This window comes from Chiloscyllium plagiosum, unplaced genomic scaffold, assembly GCF_037043375.1.
Source record: "Chiloscyllium plagiosum isolate Xiang-an unplaced genomic scaffold, Cpla_swu_hap1 HiC_scaffold_33, whole genome shotgun sequence".
Classification (NCBI taxonomy): Eukaryota; Metazoa; Chordata; class Chondrichthyes; order Orectolobiformes; family Hemiscylliidae; genus Chiloscyllium; species Chiloscyllium plagiosum.
This window is the reverse complement of record NW_028270171.1, coordinates 24,160,676-24,182,545: the sequence shown is the minus strand read 5'-3', so window position 1 is coordinate 24,182,545 and position 21,870 is coordinate 24,160,676. Positions and strand designations below refer to the sequence as shown.

General features: G+C 42.9%; 1 protein-coding gene across 9 annotated transcripts in view; it reads left to right on the top strand.

The window, feature by feature from the left end:
• Positions 1-21,870, top strand: part of LOC122542310 (uncharacterized) — a 370,387-nt gene that overhangs the window by 267,953 nt on the left and 80,564 nt on the right. For all 9 annotated transcript variants that reach the window (XM_087978361.1, XM_087978360.1, XM_087978363.1 and 6 more), the window contains 4 exons: positions 2,610-2,678; positions 7,956-8,045; positions 12,653-12,762; positions 14,290-14,328. In XM_087978361.1, coding sequence (XP_087834487.1) covers positions 2,610-2,678; positions 7,956-8,045; positions 12,653-12,762; positions 14,290-14,328 — 308 coding nt within the window. The remainder of the gene's footprint in view (positions 1-2,609; positions 2,679-7,955; positions 8,046-12,652; positions 12,763-14,289; positions 14,329-21,870) is intronic.

Here is a 21,870-nt window from a genome sequence, read left to right as displayed (position 1 = left end):
GTCCGTCTGTCCTTACGATAGCACGTGTAGCCATGAATATTCATTTCCCAGGCACTGTCCACTTGAAGCCACGTTTCAGTTATCCCCACAATATCATAGCTGCCAATTTCCAAAAGAGCCTCAAGCTCATCCATCTTATTTCCAATACTTCGTGCATTCATATATAGTATTTTTAATTTGTTACTGCCCTCACCCTTCCTATCAACCCCTATTTCACTCAAACTTACGGCATGATCCCTTTTTGAGTTTTCTGCTTCATTGATACTGTTGTCTTTCTTGACTTCACTTGTTCTAACTTTCCCTTCAATTTCCTTCTTAAACTTCCAGTTTGTCCCCTCTCTGTCACCCCTGTTAGATTAGGTAATTGACTGTTGGTGAGGCATGTATGAGGATCCATGGGACTACAATTGAGGAACCTCAGCCCCTTCAGTTATCCAGCATTAGTGAGGTTCTTGTAAGCTGTGCAGAACAGAGTGCAGGGACGATGAGCAAACTGACAACGGCACTTTGGTACAGGGAGCCATTAAAATACGGGAAGGAAATAGGACCATAATAGCGGTTGGGGACACCATAATTGCAGTAAATAAGTACTATTTCTGCAGTGAGTGGGAGTCCCAAATGCTGTATCATCTGCCCAGTGCCAGAGTTAAAGACATCTCCCTTTGGGCTGAAGAAGGTTGAGAGAGAGAAGAGGGATCCAGTAATCCACGTTGATAGCAATGACATAGTGTCCAGGAAACAATGTTGGAATCCAAATTGGGATCAGGCTATCTTGGATATGGTGATATGTAATGAGACAAGTTTGATAAATAATGTCAGAGTAAAAGATCCCCAGGGAAACCGTGATCATGACATGGTAGAATTTAGCATTTAGTTTGAGAGGGAGGAACTTGGATCAGAAATCCTGCTAAGCTTAAATAAGTGTAAGTGCAAAGGACTAAGGACAGAGCTGGCGAAGGAGGGCAGCAGCAAGGATGGTTGAGGAACAATGGCAAATGTTTCAGAAAATAGTTCATGACTTACAGAAAAATACATTTCCTAGTGAGGAAGAAGAATTCTAGAATGGGGATAAGAGACTGGGGGGGTGACCTTGCAGAGATTTATAAACTTACGTAAGCATGGATAGATTGAATAGCCAAGGTCTTTTCCCCCAGGGTAGGGGAGTCCAAAACTAGAGGGCATAGGTTTAAGGGGAAAGATTTAAAAGGGACTTCAGGGGTAACTATTTCACTCAGAGGGTGATGCGTGTATGGAACGAGCTGCCAGATGAAGTAGTGGATGCTAGTACAATTACAACATATAAAAGACAACTGGACGGGAATATGAATAGGAAGGGTTTAGATGAATATGGGCCAAATGCTTGCAAATGGCACTAGATTAATTTTGGATATCTTGTTGTGAAACTTGGAAGAGTTCAGAAATTATTTACCAGGATGTTGCCAGGGTTGGAGGGTTTGCGCTATAGGGAGAGGCTGAAGAGGCTGGGTCTGTTTTCCCTGCAGCATCGGAGGCTGAGGGGTGACCTTATAGAGGTTTATAAAATCATGAGGAGCATGGATAGGATAAATAGACAAAGTCTTTTCCGTGGAGTGGGGGAGTCCAGAACCAGAGGGCGTAGGTTGAGGGTGAAAGGGGAAAGATATAAAAGAGACTTAAGGGGCAACTTTTTCATGCAGAGGATGGTATTTGTATGGAATGAGCTGCCAGAGGAAGTGGTGGAGGCTGGTACAATTACAACATTTAAAAGGCATCCGGATGAATATATGAACAGGGAGGGTTTGGAGGGATATGGGCCGGGTGCTGGCAGTTGGGACTAGATTGGGTTGGGATATCTGGTCAGCATGGACGAGCTGGACCAAAGGGTCTGTTTCTGTGCTGTATGACTCTATGACTTTATTAAAACACACAAGAGTATTAGAGAACTTGATAGGGTAAATGCAGAAATGTTGTTTTCAATAGTGAGAAAGTCTAGGAGCAGAGGGTATGATTTCAGAATAAGGATCACCCATTTAAGACAGATGAGGAAACATTTTTTTCTTTTCAGAGCATTGTGAATTTATGGAATTCTTTACTACAGAGGGCTGTTGGGACTGGCTTGTTAAATATACTCAAGGCTGAGATAGACAGATTTTTAATCAGTAAGTGTTTTAAGGGTTATGAGGAGAAGGCAGTAAAATGAAGTTGAGGATTATCAGCTTAGCCATGGTCTCATTGAACAATGGAACAGACTCATTGAGATGAATGGCCTCCTGCTCCTACATGTTACCGTCTTATGATGAATGGTCTCCTTTATTCTTTGATGCTATAATTCAACAATTGCCAAACTGTAATGATCTGGAGTCTTGTCCATGAACCTGGTGAGTTTAACTACATTTCATAAAAAAAAAACATAATCTGGGATCCTGTGGCTACCTGAGTCTTGTCAAGATCATTTTCCCTTTTTGCTCCATCAACTGAAGCTGAGACCTTCCAGGAGTAGTGTATATTGTGTGCAACTCTGCTATTAACTGCGTAAATGTCAGGGGCTGATACAGGGTCTGATGATTTTTTTTTTATTGAGCTTCCCTCCTCAGGCATGAAATGATCTGATTTGTTTGTTTCTTTTTCAGTGGAAGAAACACTGGTTTGTTCTGACAGACTCCAGCCTGAGATATTACAGAGACAGCACAGCAGAAGAGGTAAGAGTTTTCACCAGCCAATAGCTTCATCCATCTGAGAACCCAGTGCCAGTTCATACTTTTCCAAAAGAGAAGGTTATTATTCGTAAAGAAGCGCATGTAGGGCAGAATTGATCATGGCTCAGCCTGTGTAGGCCTTTAGTGGGTGAAATACCTTGCAGGTTATTTTGGTTACATGGTATGAACTGGAGCTAAACATATATCCCAGTATGAAGATCTATTTTTAGCACCCAATTTTGATTCTAATCACCATAATTGAGAAAAAGACAAATCCTCCATTCATGAAGATAATTCACAAGAAGCATCAAAATAAAGAGAATATAGTATTTATACTGAGAGGAGCGTGCTGAATGGTTGGCTGTTTGAAAGTCTTGTTTTTGAATGTGGTATTGATCCTAAATGCCATAATTTGAATTGAAGGAATGAACGAAACTCACGCACGGTTAGCACCAGGTGAGCAATAAAGGTGATATACCTTTTAAGGGCCCCTCAAAATCTAATGCAGTGACTGGTTTCCTCTAAATAAGTTGGACAGTTTTCTGGACTGGTTTCCTCTCATTCAGCTGCGCATCAGTGCAGAAGGTAAGGCTGAAGCTCAGAGAGGTTTTCAGCCAGAGGTGCCAAATGGATGATTAATCTCAGCCTCCTCAGGTGATCCCCAGCATTACAAATACCAGTCTTTAGCCAATTCGATTCACTCCGCGTGATATCAAAAAAAGTTGGAGATACTGGATAGTGCAAAGGCTATGGGCCCTGACAACATTCCGGCAATAGTACTGAAGACTTGTGCTCCAGAATTTGCCACTCCTCTTCCCAAGCTCTTCCAGTGTAGTTACAACACTGCCATCTCTTCAACAATGTGGAAAATTGCCCAGATATGTCCTGTACACAAAAAGCAGGACAATTCAACCTGGCCAGTTACAACCCCAGCAGTTTACTCTTGATCACCAGTAAAGTGATGGAAGGTGTCATCAGTTGTTCTATCAAGCAACACTTTTGCTCAGTAATAAGCTGCTCAATGATGCCCAGTTAGGGTTCCTGAAGGACTACTCAGCTTTTGACCTCACTATAGCCTTGGTTCAAACATGAACAAAAGGGTTGAGTTCCAGAGGTGAGGTAAAGTGACATCAACTCTTGACATCAATACCGCAACCAATCAAGTGTCGCATCAAGAAGCCCTGGCAAAACTGGTATTAATGGGTATCAGAGGACAACCTCTACTGGCTAGAGTCATACCGAGCACATAGAAAGATGGTCATGGTTGTTGGAGGTCGGTCATCTTCACTCCAGGACATCTTTGCAGGAGCTCCTCAGGCTAGTGTGCTAGGCTCAAGCATCTTCAACTGCTTCATCAAGGACCTTTCCTCCATCATAAGGTCAGAAGTGGGAATGTTCACTAATGATTGCACAATGGTCAGCATCATTCACAACTCCTCAGATACTGAAGAAGTCCATGTTCAAATGCAACAAGATCTGGACAATATCTACTTGGGCTAACAAGTGACAAGTAACATTCATGCCACACAAATGCCAGATTACGACCATCACCAGTAAGAGACAATATAACCACTGCCCCTTGCTATTCAGTGGTGTACTATCATCGAATCCCACACTATCAACATTAACCACAAACTTGCTGCATAAACACACTGGCTGCAAGAGCATGTCAGAGTTTAGAGTAACTCACCTCCTGACTCTCCAAAGACTGTCCATCATCTGCAAGGTAAAGTCAGGAGTGTGATGGAATACTCCCCACTTGTGTGGATCGGTGCAGTTCCAACATCACTCAAGAAGCTTGACACCATTCAGAACAAAGGAGCCCACTTGACTGACATTATATCCACAAGCATCCACTCTCTCCACCATTGAATGTTCAGTCACAGCAGTGTGTACTATCCACAACAGTCACTTCAGAAATTCACCAAAGATCCTCAGACAGCACCTTCCAAACCCACAACACTTCCATTTAGAAAGAAAAGGGCAGCAGATACATGGGAACACCATCACTTGCAAGTTCCCCTCCAAGCCACACACCATCCTGATTTGGAAATATATTGCTATTCCTTCACTGTTTCTGGGTCAACATCCTGGAATTTCGACTATAATGGCATTGTTGGTCAACCCCACAGTAACTAGACTGTAGCGGTTCAAGAAGGCAACTCACTACCACCTTCAAGGGCAACTAGGGACGAGCAGTAAATGCTGTGTTAAGGAGCGGGTGTTAGGTTAGGCATTAGTTGCCAATATGCATTGAAGCATTCTTGAATGAGTATAAGCACTGTGGGAAAATGGTGGCCTTGTGGAAATGTCACTGGGCCAATAATTCAAGGTTCAAATTCCAGTTCTGAAGAAGGGTCATTGGACCTGAAATGTTAAGTTTGCTTTCTCTGTACAGGTGCTGCCGAATCCTGCTGAGTTTGTGCAGCAGTTTTTTTTTAATGTTTCAGACTTCTAGCATCTGCAGTCCTTTGTTTTATCAAATTCTATAATGGCAGCTAGTCTCAAGATTCCTCACCTCAGTAATATGACTCTGAAGGTGTCACTTTTTAAACTTGATCATAGTCAAAACACCGAGAGGCATTGTTGTTAATACCCCATCTGATGCCTTTTAAAGAAAGAAATGTGCCATCCTTACCTGTTTTCTGCTGTATTCCGGACCACAGGAGTGTGGTTGACTCTGAAATGGCCTAACTAACTACGCAGGTAACATGTGCTGGACTTTCCATGTCCACATCCCATGAGAGAATAAGGAGGTGAAAAGCCTCCTTGGGATAAGAGTGGTGTTGCGGTGATGTCACTGGGTTAGTCTTCCACAGGCGAAAATGAGGACTGCAGATGCTGGAGTTTAGAGTTGAGAGTGTAGTGCTGGAAAAGCACTGCAGGTCAGGCAACATCTGAGGAGCAGGAGAGTCGATGTTTTGGGCAAAAATGAAGGGTTTTTGCCCGAAACGTCGATTATCCTGCTCCTCTGATGCTGCCTGACCAGCTGTGCTTTTCCAGCACTACACTCTCATCTTCCACAGGTCCAAATGAATGCTCTGAGAATGTGGGTTCCAACCCCACTGGAAACTAAGACAAAAGTATTTTGTTAGGAGAATGTCAAGAGTTATGTATATGTCCAATGTGGTATGAACACCTACAGCACTAAGATGATACAAGCATGTGGTTAAATTGTGAACTCAATACCTCAAGGTCCATTTGCGGTGAGTAGCATAGATACGCTTGACAGATGCTGGTTAAACGCATTAGGGGGAAAGGTATAGAAAGCTATGCTGATAGGATTTATTGAGGGAGGGAAAGGAACCTCCCATGGGGCCGTGTCTGCTGTGTCTTCAATTTAATTGTGTTGACCAGTTTAGCTGGCATCTGAAACCTGCATCATGAACAAAGGAGAATCATGCATGTTCACCTTGTTTAGAACATAGAACAGTACAGCACAGTACAAGCCCTTTGGCCCTTGATGTTGTGCCCACCTTTTATCCTGCTCTAAGATCAAATTAACCTATGTGCCCTACATTAATTCAATAAGGTTTGTGAGGCAAGACCTGCCCCCCTCAAAGCCATGCTGACTATCTCTAATCAAATTATAGTTTTCCAAGTAATCATAAATCCTGTTCTTTCAGAATCCTCTCCAATAATTTGCCCAACACAAGACATAATACTGACTGACTGACCTATAACTCCCAGGATTATCCCTATTCCCATCTTGAACAGGGTTTACCATTTTCCACCCTCCAATCATCTGGCCCTACTCCAGTGGACAGCGAGGACGCAAAGGTCATCGCCAAAGGTGCAGAAATCTCTTCCTTCGCTTCCTGTAGTAATCTTGGTATATCCCGTCTGGCCCAGGGGACATATCTATCCTTATGTTTTTCAAATTTTTCAGCACATCCTCCTTCTTAACATGAACCTGTTCAAGTATATCGGCCTGTTTTACGTTGTCCTCACAAACGACAAGGTCCCTCTCACTATTGAATACTGGAGCAACATATTCATTCAGGACCTCCCCTACCTCTTCTGACTCCAGGCACAAGTTCCCTCCCCATCCCTGATCAACCTTACCCTCACTCTGGCCATCCTCTTGTTCCTCACATAAGCGTACAATGCTTTAAGGTTTTCCTTAATCCTACCCATTGAAGCTTTTTCATGACCCCTTCTAGCTGTCCTAAGTCCATACATCAGTTCCTGGCTACCTTGTAACCTTCTCGAGCCCTGTCTGATTCTTGCCTCCTCAACCTTAAGTAAACTTGCTTCTTCCTCTTGACTAGGTGTTCCACATCCCTTGTCATCCAAGGTTCCTTCACCCTACCATCCCTTCCTTGCCTCAGTGGGACAAACCTATCCAGCACTATCAGCAAGTGCTCCCTAAACAACCTTCACATTTCTGTCGTACATTTTCCTGAGAACATCTGTTCCTAACTTAGGTGCCCCAGTTCCTGCCTAATAGCATTGTAATTCCCTTTCCCCCAATTAAATACTTTCCCATTCTGTCTGCTCCTATCCATCTCCATGACTATGGTAAAGGTCAAGAAGTTGTGATCACTATCACCAAAATGCTCTCCCACCAAAAAATCTGACACATGGTCTGGTTCGTTGCCAAGCACCAAATCCAGTATGGCCTCCCCTCTAGTCAGCCTATCTATATATTGAGTCAGGAATCCTTCCTGGACACACCTGACAAAAAAACTGCTTCATCCAAACTGTTTGTTTGAACTAAAGATATTCCAATCAATATTAGGGGAGTTAAAATCACCCATAATGACAACCCTGTTACTTCTGCACCTTTCCAAAATCTTCCTCCTAATCTGCTCCTCCATGTCTCTATTGCAATTGGGGGATCTATAGAAAACTCTCAGTGACTGCTCCTTTCCTGTTTCTGACTTCCACCCAACCCTCTTCGACAGCCTCCCTTTCTGCAGCTGTGATACTATCCCTAATTAGCAATGCCACTCTCCCCCCGCCCTTCCCTTTTTTACCTCCCTCCCCACCCCACCCATTCCTTTTGAAGCATCTAAACCTTGGAACATCCAACAACTATTCCTGCCCCCGGGGTATCCAAGTCTCCATAACAGCCACAACATCACAGAGCATGGATCACTTCATCATCCTTAATCCTGATAATTCTTATGTTAAAATAGACATACTTCAACCCATCACACTGACTGCAACTTTGTGGATTTGTAGCTGACTGGCTGTTTGCAAATGGCACTGGCTTCCAACGCTGTTCTATCAGACTGTGGAGTTGAGCTGTTAATCAAACTTTTCTTGTCTTTTCAGGCCAATGATCTGGATGGAGAGATTGACTTACGAAGCTGCAATGATGTAACCGAGTATCAGGTTCAACGGAACTATGGGTTCCAGATCCACGTGAGCAGGCTTTCCTCTAATTCTCAATGTATGCTTGAAGCCCGAGATCCTGACTCGGAATTTTCACAAGACCCAATGGCTTCCTCCACTATTCCTCAACATTTTGGTGGTTGATCCAAGGAAATCCTGGGCCCTCTTGATTTGCAATGCTGCAAGTCACACAACAGCAAAGCACCAAGTGATTCGTGGGAAGTAAATCTCACTTTTATACCAAAGAGCTGCCAATTCATCAGCCAATTTTCCTGGTCACTCCTTCTTCTGAACTTGTTCTTGCTTGTTGCTGCAACCTATGTGAATAATACGAATAACTGGTAGAATGAGACACTTGGTCCAGAGTTTGCATTCAAGGCTATTGCTCTGACTTCAAACTCTTTAGATGTATTCTTCATTCTTCTCTGTCTGAATACAGTGTCAATTTCAATTGTACTATTTTAAGGCTTAAAACACTATTCTGTGCCCCAGCTTCACCCACCTCTCCAGGCACTGCCAATTTGAGTCCCTCCAGTATGTTCACAATATTGAAGCCCCTCCAGCCATAAAATGCCCATATTCTGCATTATTGACATTGCTTGACCCATTAACCTCCCCTGATTTCATAGCTGCCTTGGTCAAATATCATCCTCTGTTGGAGGACACCTGTGGTGGGCGGGTCAGAAGATAACGTGGTCTCAGAGACTTCAAAATGGGTGCCAAAGAAAGTAGCCAGAACAGCACCAGGAATGAGGGATTTCAGTTTCATTAATTGAAGTATAGCAATTTGAGGGGAGTGGGACTTATTAGATAGCTTTTCCAAAGAACGGACACTGGCACAGTAAATGGCCCCTGCATTGTTCTATAGAACTGATTCCACTTGGCAGGAGGACCAGTCACCAGAACTCGTAGATAAAAGTTAATTGACAATAAGAACTGCAGAGGGGTGGGGGTATGCAGATAATTTCTTTAACACAGCAAGTTACAGTGAGCACATGAATTATGAACAGCAGTGGGCCACTTAGCCTCTCAAACTGTTCTGCCTTTTGATAAAATCATAGCTGCCCTGATTGTGGTCTTAACTTTTCTGACTACCTCTGATATCATTTGACTTCCTTGTCTATCAAGAATTTGTCTAACTCCAAATTCAAAATATTCAGTGATCGCACTTCCACTGCTCCCTGGGGAAGTGACTAGCGCAGACCCATGATCGTCTAAGAGAAAAATAATCCTTCACATCCAAATTACAGAAAAGGTATTGTTGGATGTCTTAAAATGCATAAAGGTGGATACATTCCCAAGACCTGATCCGGTGTACCCTCGAACTGTGTGGGAAGCTAGGGAAGTGATTGCTGGGCCCCTTGCTGAGATATTTGTATCATCGATAGCCACAGGTGAGGTGCCAGAAGATTGAAGGTTGGCTAACGTGGTGCTACTGTTTAAAGAATGGTGATAAGGAAAAGCCAGGGAACTATAGACCAGTAAGCCTGACATTGTTGGTGGGCAAGTTGTTGGAGAGAATCCTGAGGGTCAAGGTTTACATATATTTAGAAAGGCAAGAACTGATAGGGATAGTCAACATGGCTTTGTGTGTGGAAAATCATGTCTCACTAGCGTGATTGAGTTTTTTGAAGAAGTAACAAAGAGGATTGATGAGGGCAGAGTAGTAGACGTGACCTTTATGGACTTAAGTAAAGCGTTCAACAAGGTTCCTCACGGTGGACTGGTTAGTTAAGTTAGATCATGCGGAATACAGGGAAAAGTTGCTATTTGGATACTGAACTGGCTCGAAGGTAGAAGACAGAGGGTGGTAGTGGAGGGTTGCTTTTCAAACTTAAGGCCTATGATCACTGGTGCACCACAAGGATCGGTGCAGGATCCACCAATTTTCATTTATATAAATGATTTGGATGTGAGCTAAGAGGTATAGTTAGTAAGTTTGCAGATGGCACCAAAATTGGAGGTATATTGGACAGCAAAGATTGTTATCTCAAAGGGATCTTTATCAGATGAGCCAATGAACAGCAGATGAAATTTAATTTAGGCAAATGTGAGATACTGCATTTTGGAAAGGCAAGTCAGGGCAGGACTTAGAAACTGAATTGTAAGGTCCCAGAGAATGTTTCTGAACAAAGACGTTGGAGTGCAGGTTCATAGTTCCTTGAAAGTGGAATCACATGTAGATAAGATAGTGAAGAAGGCGCTTGGTATGCTTACCTTTGTTATTCAGTGCATGGAGTATAGGAGTTGGGAGGTCATGTTGCAGCTCCACAGGGCATTGGTTAGGTACTATTGGAATATTGCTTTCAATTTTGATCTCCCTGCTATAGGAAGCATGTTGTGAAACTTGAAAGGGTTCAGAGAAGATTTATAAGGATGTTGCCAGGGTTGGAGGGTTTGTGCTGGGGCAATTTTCCCTGGAACATCAGAGACTGAGGGGTGACCTTATAGAGGTTTATAAAGTCATGAGGGACATGGATAGGATAAATAAACAAGATCTTGTCCCTGGAGTGGGAGAGTCCAAGACTAGAGGACATAGTTTAAGGTGAGAGGGGAAAGATGTAAAAGGGACCTAAGGGTCAGAGGGTGGTGCGTGTGTGAATGGGCTGTCTGAGGAAGTGGTAGAGGCTGGTACAATGACAACATTTAAAAAGCACCTAGATGGGTACATGAATAGGAAAGTTTTAGACGGATTTAAGCCAAATGTTGGCAAATGGGACTAGATTTCTTTAGGATATCTGGTTGACATGAATGAGTTGGACCGAAGGATCTGTTTCTGTGCTGTGCATCTCTATGACTCTGTGACATCTCCAAATAAAAAGGTTACCTCTTATTTTAAACTGTGTCCACTAATTCCATTCTCTTCCACAAGAGGACATGTTCTCTCAGTATCCATTTTATCGAGTTCCTTCAGGATCTTAGGCTTAGTCTGATGAGCAATGTGATGCCGGAACCTTTCAAGAGGGAACTGAATATGTATTTGTAGTTCCTGCTGACCATTAACCTGCCCCCACTGACCATCAACCCTCAACAAGTGACCATCAGCCTGCTCTCATTAACCATCAGTCAGCCCAGAGTGACTGTCCGCAAATTAACATGAAAAACAGCTTGAATTTTGCCAAATTAACAGGGACTTAATAAGATGTCCTGTTGGCTGTTGTTTGAATCAGCATCACTAAATTTTAACAAAGTGGGGTTGAACATAAAAATAGGAAAGGCCTGAGTATTGTGTGCAGTTTTATTGCACTATTTGAGTAAGGATGGACACATCTTGGAAGCAGTTCAGAAAGGGACTGAGGTGAAAGATTGGTTCATCTGGAAAGGTGGAACAGTTGGAGTTGGAGGCCTATACAAGTTGGAGTGGTAATCCTTATGAAATACAGACAATTATGTGAGGAGGTTCACAGCATAGATGCTTAAAGAACATTTTCCTTTGTCAGGAACCTAGAACTAAGGGACATACTTTAAAATTAAGATGGAAATGAGGAATTTCTTCTCTCATTGGCTCATTTTCTGTAGAATTCTCTTCCCTGGAGAAGAATAGAGGCTGGGTCATTGAATATATGTCAAGGTTGAGTTATCAAAAGTTTTGGTTGACAAGGTAACCAAGTGCTATAGGGAAGGGGCAGGAAAGTAGAGTTAAGGCCACATTCAGATCCACCATGATCTTATTGGAGTGTGCTTGAAGGGCTGAGTGGCCTATTTCAGCACCTATGTGTTATACTCTTATGATTCTTATGATATGGTTTAGAATAACAGAGGCATTCAGCTCATCATGTCCCTTCGGTCTTTTTTAATGAGCAATCTAATTAGTATTTGATGCATGCCCACACACACAAACACACACTGAAAGTTATCCTCATCAAGAATGGATCTAATAAGCTTTCAAGTGCTCTTGTGGCCTGGTGATAGTATCCCTACCTCTAAGCCAGGAGACCTGGGTTCAAGTCCTATCTGGTCTAGGTGTAAGTAATAACGTTTCTGAACAGGTTGATTCGGGATTGGGGTGGAGTGGGGAAATCCCTACGTCTGGCTCAAGTTCTAGTCCCACCCAATCCAGATGAACGTTTAAACAGATTGAGGTAAAGAAATCTTAACAGCCTTTTAAAATTTCTAATGAAATTTGATTCCATCAACCAGATCTTAACCAATACATCTGTGCGAACGGATTTCTCCTCATTTGCCTTCAACTCTTGTGGTCAATCATTGTAAATTTAAGACTCTTCTGGATATTGACCAATTACTAGAGAAAATAATTACTTCACACTTTCTTAATTTAAACCTGTCATGGATTTGAAAGCCTCGAATAGGTCACTTCTAAACACTCTCAGATCTTAAAGACCAATTCTAAATTCTCCAATCTCACTCCTTAAAGCATGTTCCACATCCCAGATACCATCCTAGTAAATTTCTTCTGGAGTCCCTCCAGAGCTTTGATGTCCTGCTGAGACCTTCTGAGCCAAGTAAGTCGTGCATTTTCTAAATTGACGTAGTCCTAGCAATGCTCCCCAAGAGCTTCACTGTATATTTTGCATCCATCAGGAAAATATCTGTCCGCTGTCATTCTCAGCCCACGAAACTAAGCCAATTTCATCTCTGCCAACGTCTCCTTAACATCAGCTTCTTCCCTCTTTCAGACAAAAGAGTCCATTTATACCCTATCAGCAATGACATCTGGGATTCGGAGGAACTGGATTGAGGCACTTCGAATACATGTTCGACCAACCACCGTACCCGACGTGACAAAGTAAGCTATAGAGTACATGCCAGTGCCCTGGTCTCTGCTAGTGTTTATGCTCCATATGAGCCTCCTCACCTTTGCTTTATCTCAGTTGATTAACATTGTATTCCTTTCTCCGTTGTGCACTTTTCTACCTCCCTATCAGCACTGTGTCCCTACATTACTGGAACCTCCAGCAGTCCATGTAGGTGGCTCACCGCCACCTTTTCAGATTGGCCAATAAATGCCAGCCAGTAGTGTGCATTTCCTGTGAACTAATAAATAAAACGAACTACTCCCTTAAAATACATCCACACTATTCACCTATTTTACACTCTACTGGAGCAAGTTCCACATTCCTTCCACTCTGGCTAAAGAATCCTCATCTGAGCGGCACGGTGGCCCAGTGGTTAGCACTGCTGCCTCACAGCGCCAGGGACCCAGGTTCGATTCTAGCCTCGGGCAACTGTCTGTGTGGAGTTTTCACATTCTCCCCGTGTCTGCGTGAGTCCCCTCTTGGTGCTATGGTTTCCTTCCACAGTCCAAAGATGTGCAAGATGGGTGAATTGGCAGTGCTAAATTGCCCATAGTGTGTAGGCTAGATGTGTTAGTCAGGGGTAAATATAGGGTAGGGGAATGGGTCTGGGTGGATTACTCTTTGGAATGTCAGCATGGACTTGTTGGGCTGAAGGGCCTGTTTCCACACTGTAGGGATTCTATGAATTCCCCACTGCATTTATTAGTCACTATTTTGGTTCTGGTATACATTTCCATATATTTCTGTGCTGAGCATTAAAAGCACATCAAAAGCCTTAGACTGCTCACTATCACAGCCAGGCTCTATCTCCACCTGAACCACTGGCCTATCACATTCACTATTTGGGACAGGACGGGAGTCACGCTCTGGATGTCTCCTTCTCCTTTCCCCATGCACAAGCCACTGAGAACAGTGACCAACAAAGAGAGGGAAATCTGAGAGGAATATGAAGCAGGATAAGAGGAGGGAGCTGGATTGGTAAGGGAAGAGAGAGGTGGAGCAAGGGGGTAAAACGAGAAGGTAAAGGAAGGGATTGGGATGGAGTTAAAGTGAGGGAGTCAAATGGAGATAAGAAAAGGGAGTTGGGGTGGAGGTAAGGGGAAGGAGTTGAATGGATAAGAGATGGGGGTAGAGGATGATTCATGGGTAAGGAGAGTGGGTGAGAGTGAAGTGAGGGACTGTGGGATAAATGGAGAGGGTTGGGAGAAAGGGAAGGGTGTGTGGGGGATGAAGGGAAGGGTGTGTGGGGGATAAAGGGAAATGGTTGAAGGTGAGGGGTGTATGGGGGATGTGGAATGAAGGGAAGGTGTGGGTTTTGTAGAATTCTGAATAAAGTGTTTTGAAGTTTGGATCTCAGTTGTGAATGTAAATGAAGTCCCTCAGAAATATAGATTTCAGTCATGAATTGATTTAACTGTTGAAGAGATGATGTGGAAATGTGCCGTACTTTATTGGTTTTACTAACAAGTTTTCTACTGTCTGCTCTGTTTTTCCTGCTTCCACTTGCTGCTGCTCAGGAGGAACATTTGGATGAAAACACCACCTCCTAAATCCAGGTTAGAGTCCATGACAGCGTTTATTTTATTTAACTGCCTTTTTCTGTTGCTCTCTTCTTCCACTACCTTCTCTGGATAAATTCTCTTAGTTCGGAGGGCAGAGCATTGAAACATCAGGAGTTGTAACTTTAAACAATGGTGTTAGTGCTTTTCACTCAGCAATTCCTTGAGAAATAATTCTTTCAACTTCAGCTTTGTGATTTTGTTCAGAAGGCAAAGGGGAGATAGCGACTCCACTCACATCTGCTCTGTGAATTGTCTTTAGATGCTATACCTCATGCAATTATATTTTTCCTAACATGCCAGCTCGTAATATTTTCTTGTGGATAAAACTGGCTTCTATTTAAATATTTACTGTTAGTCCTTTATTTGCAAATGTTGATAGCTAAGTTTTGTTTCAAATAATATTTTTTCAAATAAAATTTAAAGACCTACTGGCTACAAAGTGCAATAAAGGTTTACTGGACTGATTCCTGAGATGGCAGGACTGTTGTGTGAAGAAAGATTCGATCAGTTAGGACTATGTTCACTGGAGTTTAGAAAATTTCTTGCAGTCAGTTATAATAATCTCAGTTTTTCAAAAGCCCAAGAAAGGGGTGGCACAATGGCTCATTGTTTAACACTGCTGCCTCACGGTGCTAGGGATCAGGGTTTGATTCCACCCTGGGGCAACTGTCTGTGTGGAGTTTGCATATTCTCCATGTCTGCGTAGGTTTCCTTCAAGTGCACCAGTTTCTCCCCCACAATCCCCCCTGCACAAAGATGTGCGGTTTAGGTGGATTGGCCATGACAAATGCAGGGTTACAGGGTTTAGGGTAGGGGAGTGGATCAGGGTAGGATACCCTTTGAAGGATTGATGTGAATTCGATGGGCCGAATGGTCTGATTCCACACTACAAGGATTCTGTGATTCTAAAGTTAAACTGATTGCTTATCCAAAAAGTTGACTGAGAACTTGTGATTTGCTCCTTCACTCACTTTGTGTACGACCTTATAAAATTCTTCTTTTGAATATAGGAAATGCCATTGTTTCTGGAACTGCAGTGTCAGTACCTGGTTTACTTACATTAAAAAGTACTTATTTTCCTATAATAAGCTTCTGACAGAAATTAATGAATGCCCAAGCCAATTGAAACCAATTCCGCATCCCTATAAATTATAGGCCTCCAATTTCTCAAAGTATTTAAAAACCAACATCCTGGGAGTTACCATTGACCGGAAACTGGACTGGACTAGCTATCTGAATACTATGGCTGAAAGAGCAGCTCAGAAACTGGGAAGCCTGCAGCGAGTAACTCACCCCTGATTCCCCACAGCCTGCTCAACATCTGCAAGGCACATATCAGGAGTATGATGGGATACTTCTCACTTGCCTAGATGAGTGAACTCCAACATTACTCAGGAAGCTTGACACCATCCAGGACAGAGCATCTGATTTGATTGATACCACAACCATTCATTCATTCCCTTCACCACCAATGCTCAATAGAGCAGTGTGTGCCAACCACAAAGCTGCATTGCAGAAATCCACCAAGGTTTCTTAGTCAGCACCTTCCAAACCCAAAGTGGGACAAGTTTAGTTTGGGAAACCTGTTGGCATGGCCATGCTCTATGACTCTATGACCACTACCACCAAGAAAGACAAAGGCAGCAGATATATGGAACGTACGTTTAACCCTCCAAATCACACACTATCCTGATTTGGAAGTATATTGCTGTTCCTTCATTGTTGTTGGGTCAAAACCCTTGAACTGCATTGTGGGTCCATTTACAGCACATGTAAATTTACAGTAGCTCACCACCACCTTCTCAGGGGCAACTAGGGCCACCCAATGATTCCCACATCCCATGAATGAATTTTAAAAATCCCAGGGTCCTCCAACTTGTGAATTTCAATGTTAGCAGTAGAATTCTGAGCCTGTATCACCTAGTTTCATTGCAGTGAGCACTTTAAACTCAAGGTTGTGATCAAAACACATTTGGAAAGGTGACGCATAACTGGTAGCACTCGCCATTTCCAGCTTGGCCTTATGTCAAACTGTTTAGCTTCAAGATGTCCTTGAGGACAATATGAATGCCTGTCAGGTGATGGGCAATGGGCCAGACACTGGCAACCATGTCTGATCATAGATTCTCCAATGCACCTTGGAGAGATGCATCAACATGGCTTTTGCAAATATCCCACCAGTTTGGACCTGACAGTTTGCACCATCCTAAGAACAAGTTCATTACCTTTTTGCAGCAAGAAGCAGAATCCAGATCACACATGTTTAGAGATTGGCAACCACATTACTGGCAACCACATTCATTCCTGAAGAAGGGCTTATGCCCGAAACGTCGATTCTCCTGTTCCTTGGATGCTGCCTGACCTGCTGCGCTTTTCCAGCAACACATTTTCAACCACAATACTGGTCACTGCAAAAAGAGTTCTCCTGAGTTTCACTCTGAATATTGGTGAAAGGACCAGACATGTTGCTGCCAGTGTCTTATCTCTGGCCACTAAAGTCTTCAAATATGACTGTCACTTTTATAAATAATAGTTTAAATCTTAATGTCACTCTTCTTATTGTTAGCAGTGAATGAATAAAACGACTCTTGAATTTTGCAAACATCAGAAGTGTTAAGTAACTCCAGATAAAAGCACTTTGCCCAATGTGTGATATACCTGGAACAGCACCAACCATTGTTGAAAAGTCTTTCACATTTTCACATTCCCTTAGATGAAAGATTTGACCGTCTTAACAAAGATATGAATAAATTCACTTTGTGAAGAATAAGTTAAATTGTAAGCTTGAAGACACTTTGCTGATTTCCAACCTTCTTTTGCCTTAGTTACATGTTTGTGCTGAGATTGCACTTCAATTAAGCCCAAAAATGATCATTATTAACATCAGCTATTCGGTTTGACCCACCCCTGAAAAGAAAGTTCTCATTCTCCCATTGTGAAAGTGGCATTGAGGAGTACTCACAACTTACTCAGCATTTATCTGTTTCCGTCCGGATGTTTTTGCATTAACTCATATCAATATCAGACCTGTCAGACACAACACCATTCAAGTTAGCACTTTACAATCATTTCTGTTTCCCATGCTGGAAGAAGACAATAGAGTTTCTTCCATGTCAACTCTACCAAATCCACAAGCTGCTGAAGAAGGAGGATTGGATGTCAGAGTTACCTTTGCAGTAAACAGCCAGCAAGGGAAGCGAAACAATGTAGTCAGTGTATGAGGTCTGAAAACCAGCCAGTCTCATCTCTTAAACTTCACTATTTGATTTTTTTCACTATTAAACCGAAGCTGGAACTGATTGGCCTCTGTAGTCTGAGGCCGTTTGATTTGATTGTGATTGAGGGCCAATTCAGACAAAATCCTGTGTCTGGAGGCATCTTCAAGTCGTGCTCCAATGTTAAGAAGCGGTGGCGGAGGAATTGCAGTGTTTTTTATGCCATCTCTTTCGCATTTGTTTTGTCCTTTACCTTATTTGTAAAATGTTCTTCTCTGGTTTCCAAAGTACTAGAGAAGATGGCAAATTTTCATGTAAACTCACGATAGCATTATCTGCATTTTCTGCAGTGGTGATGCCAACTCGAAACAATGTCTTGCCACATTTTTGCACCTCAGTTTCTCCTGTCTGCCCTCCCTTTCGTTTCTGTTAACCAGATTTGTGATGGTATCCAATTGCTGACATCATACAACTACAGTATCAGTAGTTTCAGCTTTAGACTTCACAGTTCGCAGGCCCAAGCTCCAATCAGTAAAAACAGAGTCACTGCACAATCTGGTCATTAAACCCACTTAGAGCATGGACTCAAGGAGACAGTTGAATTGCAGCAACAGCCAGAGGAAATACACCAGCAACTGACCTGCAAGTAGTTTGGTGAAAGACAACTCACACTGGAATGAGCATGGGTCTTTATGACATTGAAAACGTGTGGAGGTTGAGAGGAGAGGTACCAGCTGGAGAGGAGAGAATACCTTTAAAACCCATTGCTGTATGTTGGTAATACTGGTGTCAGATCAGTGATGCTTTGGATTGATGACGTGACTGGCCTGCTCTGCATATCTTTGTGTAACTCACCCCTCACTAATATGGCATCCAGCCTTCCGGCCAGCTGGCACACTTTGTGCCAGATGTTGTCCATGAGCTGCAAACTCCATTTGACAGCATCCAATTGTCCCTCCAGTCCCTGCATCATATCCTTGGCAGTAAAGAACTTTAAGTGCAAATTGGATGTCAGAACTCCTAATCTAACAACATTAACTACAAAATTAGCTCAGATCCTAAAAGGAAAACCAGTAAAACTGTGAATGACACATACTGGTCTGACATATCTTCTAGATAGTCTTAATTAACTCTTCAGATACATAATGACATGTCTGGGGAAAGTGGGGCTTGAACCTTCTGCTGGATCTCAAATACTTCAAAATGGAGCTTCAGTTTGGCCATGTGATCATCATGAAGTATTGCTGGTTACAGAAGAAGTGCTTTTATGAAGTTGTTCAAGGAACTTTACACTAATAAGCAAGCAAAGTGAAACCAGGGCCACACCATTACAATGAGGAATTTGAGGAAGGAACAACTTCACACCGTTGCGGAGGTAGTGTGGATAGGACCTGATCCAGAGCCACATCATCATAGGAGGAGGTCTAGAAAGGCCATTGGCTGTAGAAGTAAGGAACTAGGCACCTGAGGTTACCTTCCAGTCCAGTAGGCAAAAGCCAGGTTTAAGGTGAAGAAAGTTCCAAGAGAAGAGTCCTCACACAAGTTTGAGAGTCCTCAAAATTAGTTAAGTAAGAAAGGAGGAACTGCATAATCAACCATGACCTTTTCAGCCAATGATTGCTATTTCTTTGAACAATGCCAATCATTGACCAAATGACCTACCAACCAAGATAGTCCACGCATCTAATTGGTTGCTTTGGACATCCAGATGAACAGGTTACTCAGTCATTGATTTTTCCCCCCCATCCAGAAATACTGACACTGGTGATGAGCACCATGTGACACCCTACCCTGCTCCTTCTATCACCTTTTTACTGATAACAGGTCAAAATCCTGGAACCCTCTTGCCTTAACAGCACTGTGAGTGTCCCTACGATTCATAAACTGCAGAGTTCAAAAAAGTGGCTCAACACTACATTCTCAAGGGCAACTAAGAATGGGCAACAGGTAGGGATACCCATATCCCAATAAAGAACCCTTAGAAATGATTTTAAAAGATTGGCAAATAGGGTTAAAGAGAATTCCAAAGGGATTTTATAAATACATTAAGGACAAAAGAAAACTAGGGAGAGAATAGAGCACCCCATTTTTAGCAAGGCAGCCTATGTGTGGAGCCACAGGAGGTGGGGAAGATACCAAACAAGTGTTTTGCATTAGTGTTCATTGTGGAGAAGGACATGGAAGATATAGAATATGGGAATTAGATGGTGACATCTTGAAAAGTTTCCATATTACAGAGGAGGAGGTACTAGATGTCTTAAAATGCGTTTTAAAAAAAGGATAAGTCCACAGGACCTGATCAAGTATACCCTAGAACTCTGTGGGAAGCTAGGGAAGTGATTGCTGGGTCCTTTGCTGAGATATTCCTATCATTGATAGTCACAGGTGAGGTGCCATAAGTCTGGAGATTGCTAACATGGTGCCACTATTTCAGAAAGGTGGTAAGGAAAAGCCAGTGAACTATAGACCGGTGAGCCTAACATCAGTGGTGGACAAGTTGTTGGAGGATATCCTGAGGGACAGGATTTACATGTATTTGGAAAGGCAAGGACTGATTAGAAATAGTCAACATGGCCTTGTGTGTAGGAAATCATGTCTTACCAAGTTGATTGAGTTTTTTGAAGAAGTAACGAAAAGGATTGATGAGGTTGAGGGCAGAGTGGTGGATGTGATCTATATGGACTTCAGTAAGGTGTTCAACAAGGTTCCTCATGATAGACTATTTAAAAAAGATCACATGGAATACAGGGAGAACTAGCCATTTGGATATGGAACTGGCTCAAAGGTAGAAGACAGAGGGTGGTTGTGGAGGGTTGCCTTTCAGACTGGAGGCCTGTGATCAGTGGAGTATCACAAGGATCGGTGCTGGGTCCAGTCCTTTTCATCATTTATATAAATTATTTGGATGTGAACATAGGAGGTATAGTTAGTAACTTTGTAAATGACGCCAAAATTGGAGGTGTAGTGGACAGTGAAGAAGGTTATTTCAGATTACAACGGGATCTTGATCAAAGGGGCCACTGATCCAAAGTGTGGCAGATGGAGTTTAATTTTGATAAATGCGAGGTGCTGTATTTTGGAAAGGCAAATCAGGGCAGGGCTTATACACATAATGGTAAGGTCCTGGAGAGTACTGCTGAACAAATAGTGGGCGGCACGGTGGCCCAGTGGTTAGCACTGCTGCCTCACAGCGCCGGAGACCCGGGTTCATTTCCCGCCTCAGGCGACTGACTGTGTGGAGTTTGCACGTTCTTCCCATGTCTGCGTGGGTTTCCTCCGGGTGCTCCGGTTTCCTCCCACAGTCCAAAGATGTGCAGCTCAGGTGAATTGGCCATGCTAAATTGCCCGTAGTGTTAGGTAAGGGGTAAATGTAGGGATATGGGTGGGTTGCGCTTCGGCGGGGCGGTGTGGACTTGTTGGGCCGAAGGGCCTGTTTCCACACTGTAAGTAATCTAATCTAATCTAATCTAAAAAAAAGAGACCTTGGTGTGCAGGTTCATAGCTCCTTGAAAGTGAAGTCTCATGAAAATAGGATAGTGAAGAAGGCATTTGGTATGCTTTATTGGTCAGAGCATTGAGTACGGGAGTTGGGAGGTCATGTTGCAGCTGTATAGGACATTGGTTAGACCACTTTTGGAATATTGTGTGCAGTTCTGGTTTCCCTCCTATTGGAAGGGCGTTGTGAAACTTAAAAGGGTTCAGAAAAGATTTATAAGGATGTTGCCAGGGTTGGAGGATTTGAGCTATAGGGAAATGCTGAATAGGCTGGGACTGTTTTCCCTGAAGTGTCAGAGGCTGAGCAGTGACCTTATAGAGGTTTATGACATCATGAAGGGCATGGATAGATTAAAAGGACAGGGTCTTTTTCCTGGGGCAGGGGAGTCCAAAAGTAGAGGGCAAAACTAGATAGGTTTATGATGAGAGGGGAAAGATTTAAAAGGGACCTAAGGGGCAACTTTTTTATGTAGAGTTTGGTGAGTGTATGGAATAAACTGCCTGAGGAAGTGGTGGAGCCTTGTACAATTACAACATCTAAAAGGCATCTGGATGGGTATATGAATAAGAAGCGTTTAAAGAAATATGGGTCAAGTGCTGGCAAATGGGACTAGATTAATTTAGGATATATGATCGCCATGGATGAGTTGGACTGAAGGGTCGTTTCTGTGCTGTACATCTCTATGACTCTATGTGCTGTCATTTGTAATTGAGTTGATGCACTGATGTCATGTCATGATTGGATCTCTGGGGTAACCCTATGCAGCGTGGAATTGCTGGCAGGTCTGTTATATTGTACTGGAACGGTATTAACAGGGTCACTAGG